Source organism: Ascaphus truei, chromosome 1 (genome assembly GCF_040206685.1).
Source record: "Ascaphus truei isolate aAscTru1 chromosome 1, aAscTru1.hap1, whole genome shotgun sequence".
NCBI lineage: Eukaryota > Metazoa > Chordata > Amphibia > Anura > Ascaphidae > Ascaphus > Ascaphus truei.
Window position 1 is genome coordinate 49,918,314 of NC_134483.1, and position 26,839 is coordinate 49,945,152.

General features: G+C 42.2%; 1 protein-coding gene across 1 annotated transcript in view; it reads right to left on the reverse strand.

Moving 5' to 3' along the window:
• The window catches only part of AMACR (alpha-methylacyl-CoA racemase), a 68,196-nt gene extending 57,748 nt beyond the window's left edge, over window positions 1-10,448 (reverse strand). The window contains exons 1-2 of the mRNA XM_075587793.1: window positions 10,229-10,448; window positions 10,080-10,125 (exon numbers count right to left, since the gene is read on the reverse strand). Coding sequence (XP_075443908.1) covers window positions 10,080-10,125; window positions 10,229-10,279 — 97 coding nt within the window. The 5' untranslated portion in view covers window positions 10,280-10,448. The remainder of the gene's footprint in view (window positions 1-10,079; window positions 10,126-10,228) is intronic.
• Between the last annotated feature and the right edge of the window lie 16,391 nt (window positions 10,449-26,839).

Genomic DNA, 26,839 nt, shown 5'->3' on the forward strand with positions numbered 1-26,839 from the left:
AATGCCCCTCACCCTGCTCAGGGGGTGAGGGGGGAGCTAGCCTCACCTGGAGTGCCTGCACTTTGGGGTGGAGGCCGGGAGCATTGTAAGCCCCGGATAGCCCATCCTGAAGGGGTACAGCCTGGAGATAAGGAGAAGGAGGAAGAGACCCTGTACGTTGTCTATTGCTGCTGCTGTGAACTATTGGGAGGAGAGAGTTCAATAAAGAGACATTGCTGCTTTTATAAGAGACTTGTGTGAGACTGAAATCTCTCGCCCTGAGACCAGGGCTCTCTGGGAGGATTTCACCCTACCCCTATAGGACTCGCCAGAGATGGAGGCGCTGCACCGTTGCTAAGAAGATGAAGGCACTAACCCCAGAAGCCTGTCCCTGTTGTCCCCTATACCATCGCGGGAGACTAAGGCCCTCCTGTTCCTCACAGGTATGCACCACCATAAGACATGTAGCCAGCCCTCACTACACCCTAGGGGTCCGATCTGCGAAGGCTGCCAATCACACCTCTGTTTACCGTTGTCGATTTCCTTGATTACCTGGATTCTGATTTGTTTGGGTGCAGTTCTGCGCGTATCTGCCAGATGGCAAAAGTGAATCCCTTTGCATAGACTTTTAGTGCTTAAATAAACTTACAGTAGTACTATAAATAAAATACCGATGTCATTTAAATATACTGTATCTTAATATATATCTTAGACATTCAATATAAAAATCTTTCAAATGCATAGCATTTACTGTTTACATACACTTACATTACAGAGAGGAAATGCACTGTATCTTAGTAATTTAATTCTGAAGAAAGTTACTTAATGGCGCAGAAATGTGATGACACGCATATGCGTTTCAACAAGGTTCCAATTTGACAGACACGCATGCACGAAATATACATTTTACATTCGGAAGAGGCAATGTTGTATTTTTGTATTATTCCTTTTAACTTTATTATCCTGTTTAAATAAAACATTTAATTCATTAAAAATACTTTTTGTTGGGGGGGCGTGCCGGTGACGTCAACTGGTATGGTAGGGTAAGAGGAGAACTCCAGAGACCCTTATGAATAAAGCTACTCATTAGCACTTTTCCCCTGAAAAGTTAGTCCAGAGTGACTAACTTCAGAGGAATGGATCACGAAGGCTTACCTAGAGGATTTGTTGTCCTCGATGTACGACAAGCTGTATCAGTCTTTACAAGCTGATTTAAAAGGTGCTGTAGCTGAGCTTAAGCAGGATATAACAGGCCTAGCCGAAAGGACTGCAGCATTGGAGAATAAGTTGGAGGGGACCCTACAACACCAAACTGCAGCGGACGAAGAGATCGCCCGACTAGCTGTGGAAATCAACTTTCTGAAAGATGGCATGGAGGACCAGGAGAACAGGGACAGGCGGCAGAATATCAGAATCCGCGGAGTCCCAGAAACGGTTCTCCCTGGCCACCTCCGGGCATATTTACTGGATTTCTTTACCTCAATCTGAAGAGACTTGGAGGAGAAAGATCTAGAAAACCAGAATATTAGAACATCTACAAAATATCCCGAAATCTATGGATAAGAATCTACCACTGACACCCCTTTTGAAGCATTTCAGAGACATACACAACTGTGACCCAAGTCAAGTTAAATGGACGGTTATTGATCGTATACCACATGCATTGAGACAGGGAGCGAGAGACCTAGGTATAAATCAAAAAAGAGCAATTCCGGATTTACACTTTCACATCGAGATATCCAGAAGGTTCTAATGAGCATGTGGAACATACACCCTGTCTCAAATAAAGGCTTCATTTTGTTCTATATAGGCGTTTGTGGCTTTAGAGGTCTCCTGACTTGTATCTGTTCTCTGTTTTCACGTTTCATCAGTTTGTACCGGTTTTATCAAGTACTCCTTGAGAAAGAACAGTTTTGTTCGAAACGCGTGGGAGGAGGTTGTTTTGTGTGTGTGGATCTAGTATCCGTTTTATGTAGTTTAAATAAAGGATTTTTTTTAAATTTTTGCTGGTGAGTGAGCTTTGCCACAAGAGCGGCTGTTTTTTTCTGATCTGTGCTGCTACTCTATGACCTCGTGATCAGAGTGACGCCACGGAGGGACGCCGATCACTCATCCTGGTGCAACGCCTAACCAGGAGATCATAAGGGACGGTTCAATTGCGAGTACAGGACTACTCTATACCGACTAACGGGACAGTGTATTCATGCAGCCGCGCCACCATTGGCGGCATACTAAGCAGGTCTGCATTATGTTTCCCCGCCCACACCCCCCCCTTCCCTCTCCCCAATTGGTTATCTCCTAAACGGCTCCGCATTACTCACTCACAAATGGATGGCTGATAGCTACTGATGTCCGGTTGTTCTGTTAGCCTGCAGACGGCATTTCTATGTTCTTTAAGTAAATGGTGTCTTGTTTAGAGTTTTTCTGTTTTGAATAATACAGGCATACCCCGCATTAACGTACGCAATGGGACCGGAGCATGTATGTAAAGCGAAAATGTACTTAAAGTGAAGCACTACCTTTTTTCCACTTATTGATGCATGTTCTGTACTGTAATCGTCACATACGTGCATAACTAATGTAAATAACGCATTTGTAACAGGCTCTATAGTCTCCCCGCTTGCGCACAGCTTCGGTACAGGTAGGGAGCGGTATTGCTGTTCAGGACGTGCTGACAGGCGCATGCGTGAACTGCCGTTTGCCTATTGGGCGATATGTACTTACTCGCGAGTGTACTTAAAGTGAGGGTCCTTAAAGCGGGGTATGCCTGTATACAAGTTTTCTCTCTCTTTTTTTTTATGATGAATTATGTGTATTATTAGTTTACACATATTAGATGTGCACAAAATGTCTTAATATTTGTGTACGTATTCATATTAGTGTTATTTACATGTTAATATTACATGCTCTTTGTACTAGTCTATAAAATCAGTTATAAATGTATATTTATATTACACATTCATTCACTTTTAGTACATTTGAATAATATTATGTATTTCATTTATTCGTTGAATATGTATTTTTATTTACCCTTTATCATGTATTTTCAGTGCATTACAGTTACATTGTATTTTTTTTTAAAAGACAGAAAAGCCCAATGCTGCATCCAATGTGACAAAACTACACAGTGAAATACTTATATATTTTCTTGAAAAAGGGCCAATTAGTTAAACCCTTTAGTCACATTGTATTAATTATGGAACATTAATTACATCTGTCATGAAGTTCAGAATAACTTTATATTGCACTCTCTAGTTATATCATATTTTATCACGTCTTAGTTTTTCTAATTACATGTGTTTATTGTATTCACATAGGGAATAGTTTCATGTCGGATTCGTTAGGTTATATATGTAACTTGAGCGAACCACATTATCACCGCTGCATTGAATTGTAGGCAATTAGTTATAGCCATATTCTATTGGTCTGTAAGGGACTTAAATGACGCCCAAACAGCCTCCAATGTGTCCCCCTGACGAAGCACACAGTTGAGGTCACGTGAGGCTGTTCAGCGCACCTACCCATTGGCTGATGCCAGATCGCCAGGAAGCTAAAGCGGACGGATGATCAGCTGTTGATCTGTGCAGTCTGGACTGCTACATCAGCACACATCACAGCAGCCCCGCTTTCTACCTCGGTTAGATTTTGGCATCCCCCATTGTGGTTGTTCGTTTTGTTACGTTTTGTGTATTCACAACTGAGTTATTGCTTTAGTTGTTTATTTGTGCTCACTGTAGCTTGTAATTGTATTATCTGTATCATGTAAGTGGCTGTGCCATGAGTGGTTATTACCACTACACATTTATTGTTACTGTGATTATTTTATGTATTAATACATTTTGTGTTATACTTTTTACATATAGTTTGTTGACTCTTTTGAGCCTCATTTACACCATTGGTGATAATAGTAACCACCTTTTGACTATATAGTTGTACAGGCATACCCCGGTTTAAGGACACTCACTTTAAGTACATTCGCGAGTAAGGACATATCGCCCAATAGGCAAATGGTAGCTCGCGCATGCGCCTGTCAGCACGTCCTGAACGTCAATACCGGCTCCCTACCTGTACCGAAGCTGTGCGCAAGCGGGGAGACTATAGAGCCTATTACAAATGCGTTATTTACATCAGTTATGCACGTATATGACGATTGCAGTACAGTACATGCATCGATAAGTGGAAAAAAGGCAGTGCTTCACGTTAAGTACATTTCCGCTTAACAAACATGCTCGGGTCCCATTGCGTATGTTAATTCGGGAATATGTGTGCACAATACTTTTGAACAAGCACAGCGTTGCATAATTCATTAACCACAGGTGTGCTGTGTGCATCTCTGTTCTTTTTGTCTCTGCTATATAAATAAAGATATACATATGTAGCACCCTGCAAAAAAATCCCCTTGCCCTGCATGACAGCCCTGGTAGTTGCAGGCAGTGCCAGGGTTAACTGCTCTCACAAGGCCAGACATGCGAGTTAATCCCTGTTATGTTTCTAAGGACGAGTTTCTACTAGCGGCATCGCTACATGCGCATGCGTGCGCGTGTCATGCACTCTTCAGTGTTTGGCTATTGAAGTTAGCCAAGTGTCTGCGCGCCTTTGGCGATGACGCGGCAGCGCTTTGAGGAGATAATACATTTTGTCTCAGGCGACTGCCGCGTGACATCAGCGTCACATGAGCTGGTTCAGCCAATGAGGGTGAACCAGCTTTATGACGCATCCGCCTCCCCAATCTCATACAGCCAAGGGCACAGATCGCTGGGGCTGCAGGAGCGCGCGCCGTCGCGCAGATAGCATAAGCTCTACCTAAATGTTGCACTTCCAGGCACATGTTAGGCCCTGTGATTCTTTGAAAGTTGCTAGAGTGTCAGCTGTCTAGTGGTGTGGCCAAGTGGCAACAGTTATTCTGCCCAGTTACTGGGACAGAGTGTAGGCCACTCTCTAAGTATAAAAGGTGGGAATCCACCCTTTTAGCCTCAGACCTCCAGGGATTCCCAGACCTTAAAGGGAATCCATACCTTCAGACCCCATACTCCGAATTAACATCAGGGAGGTCTCTATGCTGGCCTGTGGGGCAGGTAAGAAGCAGCTGAACCATCTTTACTGTTTTCCAGCAGGGACAGTATCCCAGAGTATAGGGTCCCAGAGAGGTGCTATTTACATATGCATTTGTGTAGGAAGCAATCTGTTCTAAGGGTTAAGTTGGGACCTGAGGTGGGTTGATCTGTTTCCATTCCCAGGTTTCAGAAGGGTCTTGGAGTGGATCTATGATAGATGTTATCCTCAGATTTATGTAGGGATCAGGGATGGACTTCCTCTAAATGCAAGAGATTATGCTGGGAAAACCTGTCCTGATAATCAAGGATTATGCTGCTATTGTTCAAATAAAAGACAAGTTATAAAGTGCCTATTGATTATTAACTCTTTTACACAAGCTGACACTGATTCACCAACAAACCCTGAGAAGAATAAGGCCACGCTCACACAGCACACTACACAACGTGCGAGCGCCAATGGTAGTGTTCAGAATTGAAACTACCAATGGCTGCAAAGTATGGCGTCGACGCTGCTCCATTCGCAGGTGTTTTTTTCAATCTGCAACGTGACGTCAATTTCAGCAGCCAATCAATGTCCAGACGTTTACATTGATTGGCTGCTGAAATTGAGACTCTGCAGTGAAGACGGGGGACGGGGGGGTTCAGCCCGGCAAAGCTTCCATTTGCTCTGCGCCCATTTGCTCTGCGCCCGTAACACTGCGCCGCTGCCGCCGCCCACCCGCTCTGTCGGATCATTCCGTCTGCTGGGGATGGTAAAGGAGGGGGTATGACCCCAAGAAAATACTGATGCTACCAAAACTTGCTATATGAGGTAAGCAGTCCTAAAGTTCCTGTGTACAAAAAAACGGAGGTGACCAGCACTAGCAGCAGTAAGTAAAATGAATAAATCAAAATATAACAGAAACACACTTGTAAAGGACTAACCGGGGTGGGGGCTAGAAGGCAGTGACTGCATAGAAGTACAGGGCTACACATAGAGATACATGCCGCCGAGTAAGTCAAGAAAAAAACAGAAACTGCTACCCTTACCAGACCCCGTGTCATACAGCGTCTCAGCTGGCTGGAATCCGTGAGTTTGACCGAAGATGCTAGTATGGGGCTGTCCCCGCGGGACGAAACGCGTTAGAGGTTTTTTCTATGTTCACCATTTTGTACCAATAAAGTTTTTTCCATTATAACGCTTGGTTGAGCTTCATGGGGCCTTTTCAGTGACCGCCGGGATCTCTCCTCTGTTTCAATCGTCTGCTGGGGATGATCACACATCGCCCAGCAGACGGAGACGCATACACGCAGCGTCGCGAAGCCCCCCTGTGTGAATGCGGCCTTAGGTACAGTAACTGCTGAGCTAATCTCCTTAGAACAAGTCTATACCTTGTCAACTCTCACAGAGACCGTTGCTAACCCATTTATTTTCATGTACAACCTATCCGTGCTCCTGGGGGAGGGGAGATAGCTAGGAGTGTTACACATACATCTCCCTCTTTGACAATGAGCGACCTCTAAACTAACCCGGGAAACACTTGAGGAGGGGCTTTTAATGGCACTGAGACAGCAGCAAGGAGAGGAGACAGATGAGATGAGTAGGAGAGAAGGGAGTGTTGTGTCCACAGAGGAGCAGACACTAAGGCAGGGAATGCAAAGAGAGGGCATGCTGAAGGAAATAGTAAGGTGGGGAAGACGGGACATGAGACTAGGGTGGGGTGAGAACAAAGAGTAATGTTTAATCAATAACCTTTCAGATCTCCTAGATTGGCGTATGTTACGCCAGGTTCAGCTAGTCTAATACACTTTGCATATCCTATCCTGGCAATATTCCCAGGTGTACTCCTTTTTGTGCACAGGTGTCCGTCCACGTGTTTGAAGGTGTGTTTCTGGGTGTATGGATGTATAGCACTTGGAGTGGAGTATATAACTCTTAATACTGATGCCGTGTGTGACCTGTACTGAGTGGCTAAAAACAGAAAAAACAGGAAGAGAGCTTCAATGTGGAGAAAAAAAGCCAAGTCGTTTTGAAGTTACTCCTTTACTATGTAGATCAGGGCAAAGGTGTATACATGACCTTCCTTCCGTTATTTACCAAAGTTTGCCAGGTCAAACCAGAGAACTGGCATAAAAACAGCACTACATTTATTTTCAGCACTGTGTTTTGCCCTTTTGCTTTAAACTTGGTATTCTTGATCAATAACCTTCCATCCCACATGTTGCACTTTGCTTTTATTTGCTTAACACTTACTGTCTACCCTTAGATAATGTGGCTTTCTAACCTTTAGAATCTAGATAACAATATACTGCAGAGTAAATAATGATAATAATGTTATGATTTTAGAACCTAATTTCTATCATAAATAATTAAACGTTACATGGCATGATTCCAGAACAACCATAATCTCAAATTAACCAGCGAGATCAACCAGGAAAGAATGACCTTCCTGGATTTGGAAATTTTCAAAGACAATGAAGGCAATCTCCAACCCACAGTACACACCAAAGCAACAGCAACTAATAATCTGCTGCTATCCTCCAGTCATCACCCTAAATCACAGGTGGAAGGGATCCCGATAGGGCAATTCTTTAGGGTCAAAAGGAATTGTTCAACCTCCCAAGACTTCGAGAACAGTCGGTGATCATGGGGAATAGATTTTCTAACCGAGGTTACAGTAGGTTGTGTATTAACAAAGCCTAGAAACGTGCAAAAACCACGGACCGCAATGCACAAAAAAACTATGACAAAAAAACTGAACAAGTGGGAACTAATCCGATTAGAATAATTGGAACGTACAACAAACAGTAGAGGGAAATCAAACGGGTGCTAAATCAACACTGGCACATCCTTTTGGAGGATGACGATTTCAACAAGGGTTAAATGCCACCCCCTCCATTACCTATAGGCGACCCAGGAACTTGTCGGACCAACTGGTTCATTGTCACTACCAGGTCCATCAACCAACCACTTGGCTATCTAACAAGACGGTAAACACTTACCAATGTGGCACGTGCAAAGCGTGCCAATTTATTAACCCCTCAAAGGAGTTCAATAACTGGGACAAGACCAAAACATACACCATCAGGAGCTTCATCAATTGTGAGACCATTGGTGTGATGTATTTGGCTACTTGCCGTTGTGGCATTATGTATGTCGTACGACATCACGCCAACTCTAGCGCCACACTTTAGAGCATGCCAGTACGATCAGAAACAATGTAGACACTCCGTTAGTGAGACATATTAACCTTGCCCACCAAGGAGATGTAAACCAATGGTCTTTTCTGGGAATTGACCACATGACCTTGGGTTTGAGAGGAGATGACCTTGGCAATGCTTTTTGAGGTAGGAGGCAAAGTGTATATACACTTTGGGTACTTTGTCACCAAAAGGCCTGAATGAAAGCTTTGTGTATTCGGCCTACCTCTAGCTCTTTATCATAATTATCCCAACACCCCAGAACCCCACCATGTAAGATTTCTATCCATCTGCCGCGACTGACCAGCTAAGTTGAAATCAATGCAATGTAGTTATCACACTAATTGCAGTAGGCATAATTATCAGTAATGAATTTAATGCATAGGTATCCATAACGACCTGGATATTACTGGTATGTGTGATACTGGGCATTCCCTACAATTGACCAGTGGTAGAAAGGGCTCAGAATGGTCTATAATAACCATAGACCGAAACATGGGAGTCCATTACACCCTTACTACAGTATTTGGCTTAATATCAATAACAGAAGGGACAAGAGCAGAGTATGACTATCTGTCTTGTTCTAGGTAGTTAAACCCAACATGCAATGATATGTATGAGTCTACAAGTATCTAACTTACATTTAAAACTGGCATGTAGAACCCGGTTTTATTACTCTTGTCTTATTTTGTACTTACCATTTTTTTTTAGGAGTATGGATCGATCGGATCATAATATCTCCTTTTTAGCTACGGGCTAACACTGCGACGGCTATCAGTAGCTTTGTTTACATCTCCGGTGATTGCCAAACACACGAGTTTAATTCACTTGTATAATGGTAACCATGGCAACCGCCGGAGTTAAATAGCGGATCCAAGCAGTGACCCGCCCACCCCCGAAGAAGATCTGAGTACAGAACGAAACGCGCGTCGGGAGATGACGTCAGTAGTACGTCACGAGCGTGACTGAAACAAAGGTTTCAGTCATAGGCTGCGGACATAGTAGGGCAGACCGCGCTAGCGCGTCCGCACGCTGCCTAAAGGCAGTGATCGCGTCTATACAGCGTGCGGAAGAGGGTGCGCGATGCGCGTGAAATCAGTCAAAACTGATTTCTCGTGCGATAGGGCGGTCACGTGAGCGGTTCACCCAATGAGGGCGAACCAGCTCCATGACGTCACTGGCCCACCCATAGACACGACCCCGGACGGCGCGCGAACGAAGGCCAGGGAAAGCACCCGCTTTCGCTCAGCCTCCGCACTCCTCCGCACGGCTGCTGTGTCTATGGACGCAGCCTTAGAAGAGTGTACCGAGACATTATGTTTCAGAGTTAATGATTTTCAAGTAGTATGCTAAACTAAGATGTGGGCCGGTCTGGGCAACCACTAGTTGAGTGAGAACTTCCTAATAGGAGGCTAGGCTCCGCCGGACACTTACGGTGCTTGTAAGAAGTTACTAACCGTGTGAAGGTGCTTAGCACTACCGAGCATCATATTGAGTCAGTTTACTTTTGCTGCAGGCCACCCTCAGCAATTATTAATATCAGCTGATATTAGTACATATCAATAAGGATACCTTTTACCTATCTGGCATGTCATAGTGTAAGGGCAGTGGCAGATTAGTACAGCAGACTTCAGTTAAAATATACTGTATAGGAGTAGGATGTAGTAACCATACGGGATTTGGTGAATAAATTACTGTCTCCTGTCTATTCGCTGCAAATCCTGAAGTAATGACATTAAGATCACATGTCTAGTGTCAGCTAATCATCAGGACTGATTCTATCATAAGTAAAAGGTTCTATTTACAATATACATGGGAAGAATTCCTGTAGTCTTATCACAATAGTTCTAACATTGTATTGCTTACCAAGTAGGGAGGTTATCCGCTTTGCATTTAACTTCTGACTCGGGTGCTGTAGTGGTACAAATACAACACTCTGCAACTGAACAGCAATAACACTTCTTTATTATACAGTACTGTACACTAAACATAAGGATTGTAATACCATAGCTCACCTCTGGGCTACCACTGATTAACACCACCGTGGAGAGCAGAAGAAAGATCATCCAAGTGTCCACCGTGTCACAGGATCAGGGAGGTCTGTCATGAGCCGGAGGTCTGTCATGAGCCGGGGGGTCTGTCCTGTGCGTGTCACAGGATCAGGGAGGCGTGTCACAGGGAGGTCTGTCCTGGGCGGGAGGTCTGTCCTGTGCGTGTCACAGGATCAGGGAGGTGTGTCCTGTGCGTGTCACGGGGAGGTCAGTCCTGTGCGTGTCACAGTATCAGGGAGGTCTGTCCCGTGCGTGTCAAGGGAAGGTCTCTCTTTGTGCATGAAACACATCCTGGTACTCGGAGTTGTGCCCACACCCACACACTAACTGGGATTAAAGACGCAGGAAGCATCTTTCCATGTCATGCTCTGTTTTGAGTGTTGGTATCAGTGAAGTATTTAGAATTAGCAGTCATTTATTTTACTTGATGAATTCAGTACGAAGTGGAAATTAAATCCAAAGTGTTATATTTTTCCTATTCCTCTCTATAGACTCATTAGTCACAATAGTCTAGTTTGATATACTGTATAATTGTTTTAGTTAAATATACTGTACAATTGAATGCAAGTATAATCATTAAGATGTTTTGTAGTACTAGTACATGGGAATATCATCCTCATGTTAATAAAAACAAAATTTTAAATACAATTTTAGACAAAGATGTTTTAGCAATAGTACAGAAGTAGCAAACTTAATTTTATCTGCTAATAACATGTGTTGCTATACATTGGAATATCACAGAGTTTCCATTGGATTAATGGCAGTGATCACGCAAAATATCACAATATATCTCACCATAAAACACTTGCGAGAGCAATAAAGACTGCTACATTTGTATATCTTTAAAAGTACAGTCCTTGCCAGGACCAAATTAAATGCACTGATATGTTTATTGTGTTAAATCTAGCTGAATGTTATTAAAAAGTCAGGCAAGTGTACGTATTTTTTAAATTTCTTATAAATATGATCCGCGGTAAAGGTGCACACACTACTAATAGCCAACGTACATGGGTGCTCATTCACAGCATTCAATGTTCAATCTAGACACCGCCAAAATACATAGATGGAAAAAAAGGATTGGCACTCCATGGTCTTATCTTAATAAAAAGTGGGTTTATTGAGCAGTGATCAATGTTTCTGTCCGCTTGAGAAAGGTTTGCACTGCGGATTAAACACACGAGCCAGGGCAGCAGCGCGCTTTAGCATTGAGGCACGTCCGTGCCTGCTGCTTGCTAGAGCACGTGCGTAAAGTCCTGCCTGCTCTGCCGCCTCCTCCGCAGCAAACCGAGGTAGGGGGGGGGGGGGTGACTACTTGATTTGCGGGGGGGGAGGGGTGTCATTGGAGGTGCACGGGAGGGTCATTGGAGGTGCAGGGGAGGGTCATTGGAGGTGTAGGGGGTTGATTTGAGGTGCAAGGGGGGAGAGTGATGTGAGGTGCAGGGGGGGAGAGTGATGTGAGGTGCAGGGGGGGATATTGACGCGAGGTGCAGGGGGGAGAGGGATGTGTGTTGCAGGGGGGGTGGGATGTGTGTGGTGTGCAGGGGGTGTTATTGTGTGTTTGTTGTGGAGGGGGAGTATTATGTGTGTGGGTGAAGGGGAGAGATGGGGGTATGAGAGATAGATGGGGAGTATCGCAAAGGTTGATAGTGAAGGGTTCTGGGGGAGATATGAGGATGATGATGAAGGTGGAGATATGAGGATGATGATGTGAGGTGCTGGGGAGATATATGAGAATGATGATGATGAGCGGTGCTGGAGGAGAGATGATGATGATGGTGATTTTACCCGTGCGGCCCAATTTTTGTTTTCTTGGAGCTGTTCGTCCCTTCTCACTTTACGGGTTGTGCAGGCCTGGTATAAGGTCATAGAGTTGAGAGCGGGGTGTTTTCTCTATATCATAACACCAAGAATGGAACCGTTGGGCCCGAACCGCGAGGTTGACCCCTAGCCGGGCCATAATCTCCGCCTTCAGGGTGTCATAGTCTTTAGCTTGCTCGGGCTCTAAGTCATAATAGGCTTTTTGTGAGTCACCCACCAGGAAGGGAGCAATTATTCCAGCCCACTGCTCAACTGGCCACTCTTCACGTACTGCGTTGCGCTCGAAAATAGACAGGTACGCCTCAACGTCATCGTCGATCGTCATTTTCTGAATGAGGTGCGATTTTGCCTGGCGAGTGACCTGTGGGGTCCCGCTAGTCTGAGCGGTAATTCTCTCTCCCAACACTCGGTTCTCCTGGTGTAGGCGAAGTTGCGCCTCGTGTTGCTCTTCTTTTAGTAATGCACACCGTCTCCAACAATAGGACTCGCAATGTTGTACAGGGTCACCGGTACCAGGATACTGGACTATGAGGCTGGGCGGCTGTCCTTTTATCAGCTGTGTGACCCGATCAGACACTTACACACCGTCACTGCCACCTTCACTGAGCCTCTTCATGCTGCGTTCTGTGCATGTTATTCCTAGCTCCTGATTCTGACCCATCCATTATAACATACACAGAACGCAGCATGAAGAGGCTCAGTGAAGGTGGCAGTGACGGTGTGTAAGTGTCTGATCGGGTCACACAGCTGATAAAAGGACAGCCGCCCAGCCTCATAGTCCAGTATCCTGGTACCGGTGACCCTGTACAACATTGCGAGTCCTATTGTTGGAGACGGTGTGCATTGTCGGAGGTGTCCTGCTCACGGAGAACCTGCAAACATCAATGTGGTTAAACTTTTCAACACCTGACCTTACACCTGCTGTACAAACCAAAGTTTCTGAATGTCTCTCTGCTATATCATCCTGGATGGCCCTCCGACGCCTTAAACTCAACATGGCTAAAACAGAGCTCCTCATACTTCCTCCCAAACCTGGCCCTACTACCTCCTTCCACATTACTGTTGGAACTACAATCATTCACCCAGTAGCCCAAGCACGCTGCCTAGGGGTCACACTCGACTCCTCTCTCACATTCGCCCCTCACATTCAAAACATTTCTAAAACTTGTCGCTTTTTCCTCCGCAATATAACTAAGATACGCCCTTTCCTCTGTTGTTCGACTGCTAAAACGCTGACTCAGGCCCTCATTCTTCTCACCAACACATAAAAACCCATGTGTGTTTATCCTTCCAATTAGACATTAGCCACCTGAGCTACCACACTCGCTCAGGATATAACTGCTTTATCTTAAGAGCAATTACTAGATCTACAACACTGCCTGTTTCCAACTATTGTGCTCCCCCATCCTTTTTTGTCCTCATTCTCTCCCGTCTTGATTATTGTAACCTCCTGCTGTCTGGCCTTCCTGCCTCTCACCTGTCTCCCCTACAATCTATCCTAAATGCTGCTGCCAGAATCACTCTACTCTTTCCTAGATCTGTCTCAGCATCTCCCCTCATGAAATCCCTCTCCTGGCTTCCGATCAAATCCCGCATCTCACACTCCATTCTTCTCCTCACTTTTAAAGCTTTACACTCTTCTGCCCCTCCTTACATCTCAGCCCTAATTTCTCAGTATGCACCATCCAGACTCTTGCGTTCTTCTCAAGGATGTCTTCTTTCTACCCCCTTTGTATCTAAAGCCCTCTCCCGCCTTAAACCTTTTTCACTGACTGCCCCACACCTCTGGAATGCCCTTCCCCTCAGTACCCGACTAGCACCCTCTCTATCCACCTTTAAGACCCACCTTAAGACACACTTGCTTAAAGAAGCATATGAATAGCACTGTGGATATTCTGAACACCGATACATAAAGCTTGGCCCCCTGCAGACGCACTTACCAGAACTCCCTCCTACTGTCTCTGTACGTTCTCCCTACCTACCAATTAGAATGTAAGCTCCTCGGGGCAGGGACTCCTCTTCCGAAATGTTACTTTTTATGTCTAAAGCACTTATTCCCATGATCTGTTATTTATATTATCTGTTATTTATTTGATTACCACGTGTATTACTACTGTGAAGCGCTATGTACATTAATGGCGCTATATAAATAAAGACATACAATACAATACAATACAATACTTAGTAACCGAAATGCCCGATTGACTTCATAAAATGTGAGTGTAATACCTCTTCTTGCTCAAAGCGTATTATACAATATTACACTATTGTGTGCTTTTCTTTCTTTTCCGATATATACCGTGATTAGACTGTGCGCATTGGGAACCCTTTTCCCCAACTACTCAAGTGGCTTAGAAGAACCCATTTGCTATCCGGTGCGGCACCCATCAAAGAAACCATTATTTATGGACTATATCGTATCCTTTTAAATTCACAGTTTTTTTGCGCTTGTTTCTTTTCCCTTCTGTGTTTTTCTTTTAGCGTCTGATGTAGGGACATCGCCATCTGTTGTACTAACAACGCAGTAGCTTCAGTTTGTGACTTTGTCATCTGTTGTAAATTCTCATTATAGGATTTTGGCATCTGCTGCAAATTCTCATTATGGGATTTTGATATATGCTGTACCAACAATGCAGTATCCTCTTGGGTCTTTGCCAATTACTGCAAACCCTGCATTAGGATACCAGCATTTTCTGTTTGTCTTTGCTGAAGCATGGACAGAAATTCCTCCATTTTTTTACTTTCACTGCCTTGTGGACTGCCCGCAAACATGTCCACCAATTATGACGTCTCAGTCTCAGCGTAGGATCTTTTGTCCAGATCAAAGGCAGAAAAACAGCGTTTGTGCACAGGAGGGTTTATTTACAAGGTGCAAGTCAGGAACAGGATTAACTCATAACATAAAACAAAAACAAAACCTAACTCCTTTCGGGAGTTCTGACTAACACAGCTTAGTCCCTAACTAACAGGGGGGAAGAACTAACCTCTTTCCCCACTTTACACACGGTACCTGCAGCTTTCCCTTTTGCAGTTTCTCTCATAGGGCTGTCTGTGGGTGCCTTCAGATCAGCACAGCAGCAGTATCTCTCACTCTTTCCCTCTCTCTCCCTGTGTCACTCTCAGCAGTGTGTCTCTAGCAGCATGGGCATCACTCTGTGTTTGTCTTAAAGTTAAACACTTCCTTATTCACTGAGGGAGTCCATCCTGATTAATTAGCCAGCAGGTGAACAGCCATGCCAGAGAGGATTAACTCTATGAGAGCTGCAAAGTCATATAACTGCCCTTTTCTTGCCCCTAGAGGGCAGTGATGGTATCACAAATATAATATATATGGAAATAGCTGTGTTAGTCCAGTTGCGATAGTGCAGAATAAATGAGTACTTCAGTATTAGGTGATACCTTTTTTATTTGGACTAACAATTTATGTCATAGGACAAACTTTCGAGAGTTCTCCTCTCTTCCTCAGGTCAGCAATACTGGTTAACAAACGAATCTATGCAACAACACATGACATATTACACTGTGTCATGATTTATTTAAAAAAAAATAAAGCCAAAATGGAGAAGCCATGTGTGAAAAACTAAGTATACCTTATGATTCAATAGCTCGTAGAACCACCATTAGCTGCAATAACTTGAAGTAATCGTTTTCTGTATGACTTTATCAGTCTCTCACATCATTGTTGAGGTATTTTGGCCCACTCTTCTTTACAACGTTGCTTCAGTTCATTGAGGTTTGTGGGCATTTGTTTATGCACAGCTCTCTTAAGGTCCAGCCACAGCATTTCAATCGGTTAAGGTCTGGACTTTGACTGGGCCATTGCAACACCTCGATTCTTTTCTTTTCCAGCCATCCTGTTGTAGATTTGCTGGTGTGCTTGGGATCATTGTCCTGTTGCATGACCCAATTTCGGCCAAGCTTTAGTTGTCGGACAGATGGCCTCACATTTGACGCTGTACATTATGGCCAAACATCTCCACTTTGGTCTTGTGTGTCCAAAGGACATTGTTCCAGAAGTCTTGTGGTTTGTTCAGATGCAACTTTAATAAACAATACAGACCGGCGCCAATTAGTCCAAGGTGGAAATAATGTCCAGCAATGAAAGAGTCTCAAAATAGCAGATAGCTGCAGAAGTATCTTCACAGCTTTACTTCAATGGGTAAACTCCGTTGACATAATGCATGAAAGAAAAAACAAACAAAGAGAACATATCATAGTGCAGTATTGCAAAAAACTAAACATGCAGGACTAACAAGACAAGACAAACACTACATATAACAGGCAAGGCTGACTATTCCTAAAAAATATATTTATTAATCACAATAAAAAATGAGGTAGCAAACGTGGGCTCCGGTGGGTAAAACCGGAATCCTACTTACAGGACTGCCACAGAACATAAGCAGGGGTGTAGGGATAGAAGGTAACCGGCTGCAGCTCCGTCTGATCTTCAGACCTCCAGGGCTCTCTTCCGCTCCGTGACCGGAAGCGCGTCACACCGCGCGGTTTGGCGGCTCTCGTGGAGCTCCTAGAGCTGTCTGTCAGGCTGGATCCGGAAACACACTCACAGGGGGCGGGTGAAATCGCTGAGTGTCCTCTCTCTAAGCTAAACAGCTCCCGCAGTGCTTGCCAGTCCTCTGCCACTCTCAAATAACAATTCGGCCCAACGCGTTTTGTGCGCATGCGCACTTCTTCAGGGGTAATAGATGCTGGACATGGATTACTTAAATACTGACAGAACTGTTTCAATTGGATGTTTTGGCTAAAACCTAACACATGATTGGTTTAAGCTGCTGTCAGTCATGCCCTTAAGAACAATCAGCCTCACTAATACATACAAAACTATCAATGACAACAAACCTAATATAATATTGCAGTGGAAGATGTGTGCACAAATCTTAAACTAGACACAACATATCAATCAAACAGATATTATCACATAATAACACATTAAAAATTACTAATATATAAATATATAAGTTTAAAAATGGAAATAAATAATTTAATGAGTCTAAAACAGTTAATATTCATTTTAAAAAAGCTCCCAGGTCAAAATCAATGTTCAAGCCATTCGGAGAGAGGGTTTTCAGCTTATAGATCCAGTATGACTCCCGTCTACTGATCTGATTGAGCTGATCGCCCCCCCCTCCAACTGGCCTGCACCTTTTCAATGGCCTTGCACTTAAGCCCAACCGGATTTTTGTTATGATGAATTAAAAAATGGTGTGAAACACTATGTGTAATGAGACCTCTCTTTATATTATATATATGCTCATATACTCTCCTCTGATAGCACCTCCCTGTACGGCCTACATACTGAAGGCCGCAGGGGCACTCGAGTAGATAGATCACAAATGAAGTGTGACAATTAATGTGAGACTTGATGTTATACGTTTTTAAAGTCACATTGGATCTAAATATTTTAGCATTATCACTATAAGAAAAAGCGGTACACCTGGTACATTTAAAAAAACCTTTTATTGCATTTGCTGACACAGATTCACCATGATCCAAGGGGCAACTAGGTGCCAACCTTGATTTCAAATTGGATGCTTTGGTGAAAATAATTTTGGGTTTAACTGGAAGACACTGTGCTAGCGTGTTATCACACAGAAGAATGGGCCAATGTTTGTTTATAATTTGCCTAATCTTGGGGGCCATCTCGTTATATTGGGTTACGAAGGCCAAACCGCCATTAAATTCAGATGCAACTTTGCTCACCTAAGCCATGCTGCCATGTTCTTTTTAGAGAGAAGAGGTTTTCTCCTGGCAACCCTTCCAAACAAACCATACTTGTTCAGTCTTTTTCTAATTGTACTGTCATGAACTTTAACATGCTAACTGAGGCCTGTAGAGTCTGAGATGTAACTCTTGTTTTTTTTTGCAATTTCTCTTAGCATTGCACGGTCTGACCTTGGGGTGAATTTGCTGGGACGTCCACTCCTGGGAAGATTGGCAACTGTCTTGAATGTTTTCCACTTTTGAATAATCTTTCTCACTGTAGAATGATGGACTTTAAATTGTTTGGAAATGGCCTTATAACCCTTCCCAGATTGATGGGCAGCAACAATTGCTTCTCTAAGATCATTGCTGATGTCTTTCCTCCTTGGCATTGTGTTAACACACACCTGAATGCTCCAGACCAGCAAACTGCTAAAACTTCGGCTTTTATAGAGGTAGTCATACTTGCTGATGATCAATTTAATCAAGGGCATTTGATTAGCAGCACCTGTCTGCTACTTGGCATCTTAATTCCTATGGAAGCAGTAAGGGTGTACTTTTTCACACATGGCTTCTCCATTTTGGCTTTATTTTTGTTAAAGAAATCATGACACGGTGTAATATGTTGTGTTGTTGTTCATCTGAGGTTATATTTACCTAATTTTAAGACCTGCTAAGGATGATTGCTATTATGTCCTGATATGTAAAACCATAGAATTCAAAGAGGGTGTACTTTCTTTTTCACACCACTATACTATATATATATATTTAACAAATGAAAATATTACTGTATACTCATTTGTATGCCTTAGACAGGTCTGCAACCCTGCCTTTCACCATTATCACCCAGCACTTCAACTGCAGCAAGGGATTCTGGGAAATGACATGCTAATGAGCACACAGTATATATACAGTGTGTGTGTGTGTATATGTATATATATATATATGTCACACACACAAAATCATTGTGCATATGCTGACATACAGATGCAGCGGGCGTTATTCGAACAAATCATGGAGCCGTTTTCGTGTGTGCTGTTGTACTCCACGCGGCATTAATGCCGCCAATCGCCCCAGGCACATGTGTTTATCGCGGTTGCTTTGTTTGAATTTCATGGATTGTGTGCAATTAAATGCAATGAAATGAATGAATTGTAATGTGTACAGTATTGTGCTACTGTGTCAATTCCAGGTGTTTAAAACCAGAACACTAAAATGCCATTTTCAATTTCAATATATTTTTATTATTTTACTTAAATAAATTAACATCTTACTTACATGTACATTTTTGATAAAGGAACAATATTTATACATCTATCTTAGTAAAAACAAAAAAAAATAGTCACTAAATTCAACTCCATCGTTATTAACGCCTATATTTAATAATCCTGAGTTTAAACCAGGATGCGCAAAAAATAAATTCAAACAATTCAGAGAGCTAAATATTACAATGGTAAATGATATGGTAGTAGAAACGAAACCTATGACATTTAAGGAGATACAAATAAAATATCAAACACAGGATATTCCAATTTTTAGTTTTTTTCAAATTAGACATTATTTGTTGAAATTATCTCAGAAAGAGAAATTTCCTGATTTAATAAAATTTGAAAGACTTTGTAAAAAAAAGGTGTGTATCAAAATGGGTTGATCTCAAGAATATATGAGGAATTCATTCTACAGTAGCAACAACTCCTCACAATCATAAATATATGTTAAAATGGGCTGAAGATCTCAATAATATAGAAATAGATAGGGAAACTTGGGAGGATATCTGGGAATCGGCAGCTAAAACTTCAATTTGCACGATAACGAAAGAAAATATATACAAAATTGTGTTTCAATGGTACCTAATCCCGAGTCGGCTGAGCCAGATCTCCCCAGGCACATCAGATTTATGCTGGAGAAGATGTGGCCTGAGAGGAGATATGGTACATATATGGTGGTCATGTCCACAGATTCAAATGTTTTGGACAAAGATCCAGAATATGTTACAGGAAATTATAGATACAAGAATCCCTCTAGACCCACTAACGTATTTATTAGCAAAGACTGTTGAAGAGGTATCTAATACGATGAGAAAAATGATCTCTATTATTCTTACAGCAGCCCGTTGCTCTATAGCAGCGGCGTGGAAGAATATAAATGTACCATCGAGACATACAATAAGTAAAAGAGTGAATGAAGTTAAATTAATGGAAAATGCAATTTTCTGCACTCGCGTCTTAAAGCGGTACTGTTGGAAGAAATCCCGCGGCATGACATGGGTATTCCGAGGTATACACCGCGGGAAGTGCTTCAATAAAGGGCGCTGCATCTGTAGAAACCACTCAGGTAATTTTAGGAATAGTTTACACGTATAGAGTCCTACAGTACTCTATCTCGTAACGGATTCACAGCGGTACTAGAGAGAGACTTAGGGGCCTATGCAGAGAGCAGCGCTATAGTAAATATCGCCATTTTTTGGCGAAATTTGCTTAGAAAACAGCAGAAAATGGCGAGTTACGAAAAACGCGCCATTTTTTTTTTCTATTTGTAAATCTCGCCGTGCGGCTGGCGAGAACCTACATCTCGCCAGTTTTAAAAATATCCGAATTCAGAAAGGCGCGAACGCCATCTAGCGGCTGTTCGCGCTAATAAAATGGTGCGATTTTCTACAATTAGCTCCGCCAACAAAAGTTGGCAAGAAGCTGGAGCTCGCCGGCCATAGGGGAAAAAAAATTGCGCGATTTTTTTTTACACATTTCAGCAGCGCGCATCTCTCCATTTTAAACTCGCCACACGCATTCATGCTATAAATTGCAGATTTCGCACATTTCTGCATATGGAGAATAAAACTCTCCATTAAAGCTACTTTTTATTACCCTCGCCAATTTTTAAAAGCGCTGCTCTCTGCATAGGCTCCTTAGACTGGTAATGTTTAGGAACAGAGCTTTGCCGAAGCAAGGAGAAAGGGCCCCTAATATCACCACTCAAATCCTGTGTGTAGTAGAATTAACTAAATTGTAACCTTTAATAGGAAATGAGGATAAAATAATGTTGGACAGACACATATACATAAAAAAACAACGCAAATGGGTTGATACCCACACTGGCTAGAGACCCTGGGAGGGAGTATGGGCCAACGGAGGTAGAGAGGACCCCAGTCACCGAAACTGCTGGTGACAAATGTCATATGTGACATGATGGTGACAAATGTCACCCTAGGTGCCATGATACAGATATAGGGAGTAAACAGGACAGGGAACTTTAAGTATTATATGTACACGTGTAGAAGAGTCAAAGGTGTTTGAGGGGTGGGTTATTACCGTACTGCTCACACCAAACTACATGGCATACTTATCAGGAGTATAGCCTAGCATTTAGATATTTAAACTGTTAGGCAGCTGTGAGCAGTCTAGCTACTACTTTACACCTTATACTTACCAAGTCTGAGGATTAGAGGTATCTTTACAGCAACCCGCGACAGCACTACAGCAGCTTATTCGAATCCCTGATTCAAAACAATGTTCACTTTTACCCGCTGTTTCGTATTATATGTCCTATTACAAAACCCGCTTGCAGGAGTATTATCACACCCGATGAAGTAGGAAGCGAAACGTACATCGGCTGTGACCAACTTTTGCATCCTGTAGGGACAACAAGGAGGATAGATGCGTGACCTTTATGGAGTCACATGGACAGTTAAACATTACCAGGTAAATAAAAGGGATGGGAGAAGGATAGGAAGGAGCTCTTGCCAGTCACGTAATAGATAGGGTTCTAGGAGCATATAATAGTGTAGGAACAGAGCCTTGCCAAAGCAAGGAGAAAGGGCCCCTAATAGCAGCACTCAAATCCTGTGTGTAGTAGAATTCCTGTTAAATGTGGATAAAATAATGTTGGTCAGACACACACATAAACATAGAAAATAAATGCAAATGGTCTGATATCCACACTGGCTAGAGTCCCTGATGAGGGCGTGTGGGCCAACGGAGGGAGAGAGGACCCCAGTCACCGAAACGGCTGGTTACAAATGTCATATAATGTCACCCTAGGTGCCCTGATACAGATATAAGGAGTAAACAGGACAGGAAGCTGTAAGTATTATATGTACACGTGTAGAAGAGTCAATGGTGTTTGAGGAACAATGATGCAGGTGAACTAGAAGGTTCTTAACTGTATTGTACACTTGACTCAGGCTAGTAGGGTCAGAGAGCTGCTCATAATCCCATTGAAACGCCCTAACTGCTTGGTTGCAGATAGGTACAAATACCTCATAATGTATCAGTAAGGTATATAAACATTGTTGCTTAAAGTAGAGCAGCAGTCAAAGCATATAGTAATTGTATGCCTAAATAACGTGAATGATAGGGTCAGCGTACCAACGCCCACCACGCAGTATATCTTATTCGAGCACCTGTATATAGAAAAATTATAATATAATAGTGTTACTGATCTATTGTATAGAAAAGGTGAAAGACAGGCGCTACTTCGTGAATGAAATAAATAAATAATATAGAGAAGTGATTTTGATGAAAATAATGACCAAACCCCTTGCTCAAACCTCACTGGTGGGACCTGTTTCACGGGTTCCAAGGATTAAGGATTATCTCAAAACATCCAGGGGGACCATGTGGGGGAATAAGAGAATAAAAATATATATAAGTGCAGACGTAATGTAATATGTAGGTGTACAGGCAATGACTTGGCTCGTATAGCTGATCTACTCACAGGAGCAAAGGTATATATACAGCAGTTGGCAAATTGGGTTGCCACCCTTGAAGATGTCTGTGAGCTGAACCCCCTGGCAGTTCTCCGTCAGCAGTATGTGTATATAGAGAGAGGGAGAGAACTACATTGTGCGATCAGTAAGAAAACTTTATGTATAAAAACACAATATAAAATGCGCACTTACAATTTGCACAAAGAATAAAAGCATGCATCACATAATGTGAATGGAGGATGTCCTGAAACAGCTCACCGCCTCCCTCAGGTCAGTCTGCTGGCTTCCGCGGCTCTGTGTCCTGGACCGGAGCTTCCTTCTGAGCGCCCGTCTGCAAGGTGTGACGTCACGGCGTTCAGAGCTGATTCTACGGATCGTCTCCAAGACCAAAATTGGTCCACTGGTAAACTCTACGCGTTTCGCCCAGCTACCAGGAACTGTTTCTCGGCTTCGTCAGGAGTGTGGTTTGTGTTCTATTGGTGGCTATTTATACATCTTTCTATGTTAATAAAACGGCTCAATTAGTCAATTAGTCAATTAGCCTAGATTGCACTGGGGAGTGGGGGTTGGAATAGATGAAAATAGAAAATGAACATAGGCAACATTTGAACATGGGGAAACCTCACTCTATTAGTATCAAGAGTTATATTTAACAGCTTCTAATGAATATAAATTACAATTAAACCCTTAATGGGTATTATGAGATGTCACTGGGCAGATGCTCATGATTCAATTTGTTAGCAATAGAGTATATGCCAAAAAATACTAATTGTGACTATAATTCGGACAAGAGGGAAAATAGGGAAGTGCACTACAATAGATCATAGTGGTAACCCTAATATCAGTTGTTGAGGGTTATTCTAAAATTAAACACAAGTTAAATTCATTCTGGGGCTTAATTCCAAAAATGGTGGTAATCTATCTTTTTTAGATTGAGTCTTTTATATGTACAGGCCAAAAAGGAGACTAGTGAGGTTCATATAAAAAGTGTTGAGGTTCATCAAATATATGGCATAGTTCAAAGGCACTAATGGCATACTAAAGGATGTATAGATATATAGACATCCTCTATGGGCAATTATATGAGAGTGGGACTAATGTTAGTATTCTTCCTGATCACACACAGGGAAGATTATATCAAAGTGGTCCAACAGAAACATGACGTGGGGGTGATTTATTAAGCAAAATGCTGAAGTGACATATCATTTACAATAAGTAGTGCATACAGAATGAATATCAATGGACATAACTCATAAACAAAGACATATTTATAAGTGTAGGTATCAGAGACGGATAGCCATTCCTGGAGGTTTATCTGAAACGAAAAGCAGGTGAAAGAACAAGGGAGCAGGGGCAAGACTAAACAGCTCTATTGACAGATATACATGGTGGTATTAATTCAGAAAAGGTGTGATGTCTATCTCAGCATTTAAACCTCTAGGGGCTAGTGTTTTCAGACGATGAATCCAAAAGGTTTCCCTTTTTATGAGTTCTAAACCCCTATCTCCTCCCCTCCAATGGGGTAGCACATGTTCAATGGCTTTGAAGGTTAGGCAGGTCGGTTCTCCACCATGAAACTCAGTGAAATGGTTGGGAATGCTGTGGTTGGTTAATTTCCTCCTAATGCCACTAAGGTGCTCGTTGATTCTTGTCCTTATAGGCCTGATTGTTTTGCCAATGTATTGTAACTTGCAGGAACATTCTATCATGTAAACTACATGGTCTGTCCTGCAAGTCATAGAGCTATTAATATCAAAGACCTCACCCGTGACATTGGAACTGAACTTAGTTTGTTCTGATGATTTGAACCGGCAAGCACTACAGGTGGTACAGCCGAAAAAGCCTTTCTTATTTAGCCACCCATTAACCTTAGGTTTATTGTCCCTGAGTGCACTGGGGGCTAGTTTGTTCTTGAGGTTACTTGCCTTGGTAAAGATTACATTAGGTCTATCTGGGATGTTGGGGCCCAAAATAGGATCATTTTTGAGAATTTCCCAGTGTTTTGTGATGATCTTTCTCACTTTACCAGCATCTCTACTGTATCCTGTCAAAAATGCAAAGTCAAATTTGTTGTTCCTAACTGTGTCCTTTTGTTTAGGTATTAGTAGATCGCCCCTATGAACTCCCTCGGCCTTCCTCCTGGCTAATTCGATTTTCTCCTCAGGATATTGTTTTTCCAGAAATCTATCTTTTATTTTTTCTGATTGGGTGTGATATTGTTCAATGTCTGTACAATTCCTTCTGATTCTTGTAAATTGACTGGATGGGACATTGTCCATCCATCTTGGTAGATGGCAGCTGTCTCTTCTAATAAAATTGTTTTTGTCTATCTCTTTGAAGTATGTCCTTGTTTTTATTGCTCCATTTTCAATGTAAATATTCAAATTTAGAAAATTAATCTGTTGGTGACTCCATTCACTCGTGAATTTTAGATTATAGGTATTGACATTCATATTGTCAATAAATGTTAACAAAGTGTCTTCACCACCCCTCCAAATAAAAATAATATCATCTATGTAGCGGCGATAAAGGACAAGATTCGCACCAAGCTCTCCCTCAACCCAGATATTATATTTTTCCCAATCTGAAACAAATAGATTGGCATAGCTTGGTGCGAATCTCGTCCCCATCGCCGTCCCACATTTCTGTAAATAAAAAGTGTGTGCATACCAAAAATAATTGTTCTCTAATATGAATTTTATACTGTCAATAATAAAATCAATTTGTGATTCTGGTAAATTATCATCTTCCTGCAAAACACTCCTTACTGCTTCACATCCCTGTGTGTGTTCAATGGTGGTATAAAGTGAAGCAACATCACAGGTTGCTAGTATGTAATGATTTTCCCATTTTATCCCACTCAAAAGATTAAGTATGTCAACTGTATCCTTCAGATAGGCCCTTTGTTTGACTACATGAGGTTGTAATATAGTGTCTATATAAAGTGAGAGGTTAGCAGTGAGTGAGTCAATCCCCGAAACTATAGGTCTTTCTGGGGGATTAACTACACTCTTATGGATTTTAGGTAGGAAATAGAAGACCGGCATCTTGGCTTTGTTCTGATACAAGAAATTGTATTCTTTATCATCAAGTATGCCGGTCTCCTTTCCTCTGTTTAGTAAGATCTTGAGTTCTTCAGTGTATTTGATAATGGGATTGGAGGATAATTTTACATAGGTGTTGGTGTCTCCCAATAATCTTAATGCCTCATGTTCATAATCTACACGATCCATAAGAACTATTCCCCCCCCTTTATCAGCCTGTTTGATGACCAAATCTTGGTTATCCATAAGTTCTTTGAGAGCATCTTTCTCATTCTTGGTAAGATTTTCCATTTTTCTATTGCCCTTAGCTGTTAAGTCAGAGTTTAGAGTCTCAAAGTCCTTAGTGACCATTTTAAAGAAGACATCTAAATGATTGCCAGTGGCAAAATGTGGAAAAAAAATAGATTTTTGTTTCAATCCAGTATGGATGAATTTCCTCTCTTCTGCTACCACTGGTGGTACTTCTTTGGTAACATTATGTTCTATGTGTCTCCCCAAAAAATAGCGTTTTACAGTGAGTTTCCTAAGGAAACGATTAGCATCTATATAGAGGTTGAAGCTACTGTGTGTCTTCATAGGTGCGAACGATAGTCCCTTTGATAGTACACTTTTTTGTGTGTCTGTCAGAGATGTAGTAATCAGATTAAAAACATTTTCAACATTTATTTTGCACTCCTTTTGTTGTCTCTTGTGCTTTCTTCTACCCCTCTTTCCTCTGAGAGTCTTCCTCTTTTTGAGCTGCTCATTGTTCCCTTCTCTGCCTGTGGTTGTTTGTGACTTATATCCCACAAACTGGAAGGCCCCTCCGCCCCTAAAAAAGAGGAATCTGTGCTATTTTGTTTGGTGGGTTCTTTCTTATCTCTATTATCTTTTCTCTCTCTAGAGTCCAATGAGTGGGTCTTTTTCTGCTGTTTTCTTAGTCTATCTTCATCTCTTCTATCTTTTTTGGATTGGTTAATAGGAGTATAGTTCGCTCTATCCCTGCCTCTATATTCTTCTTTTGAGGGTGAATGATGGTTATCCCTAGGTGTGTTTGCTTTATCTTGGTGTTCAAACCTTTCTTCTCTTTCCCTCTCTGTGTGTGCTTTCCTATTGTCATAATTGGTATATTTTTCCCCATGTTTGTCTTTTCTATAGTCAGTTTTATAATATTTTTTAAAAGTTCTATTGTTATTCCAACTTCTTTGTTCTCCCTTTCTGTAGTCTTCCTCATCTCTATGTAATTTTATGGTTTTATTATTGTCCGTATCTCTTTCTAAAGTCTCTAATTTCTTTTGGAGTGCAGTGTCT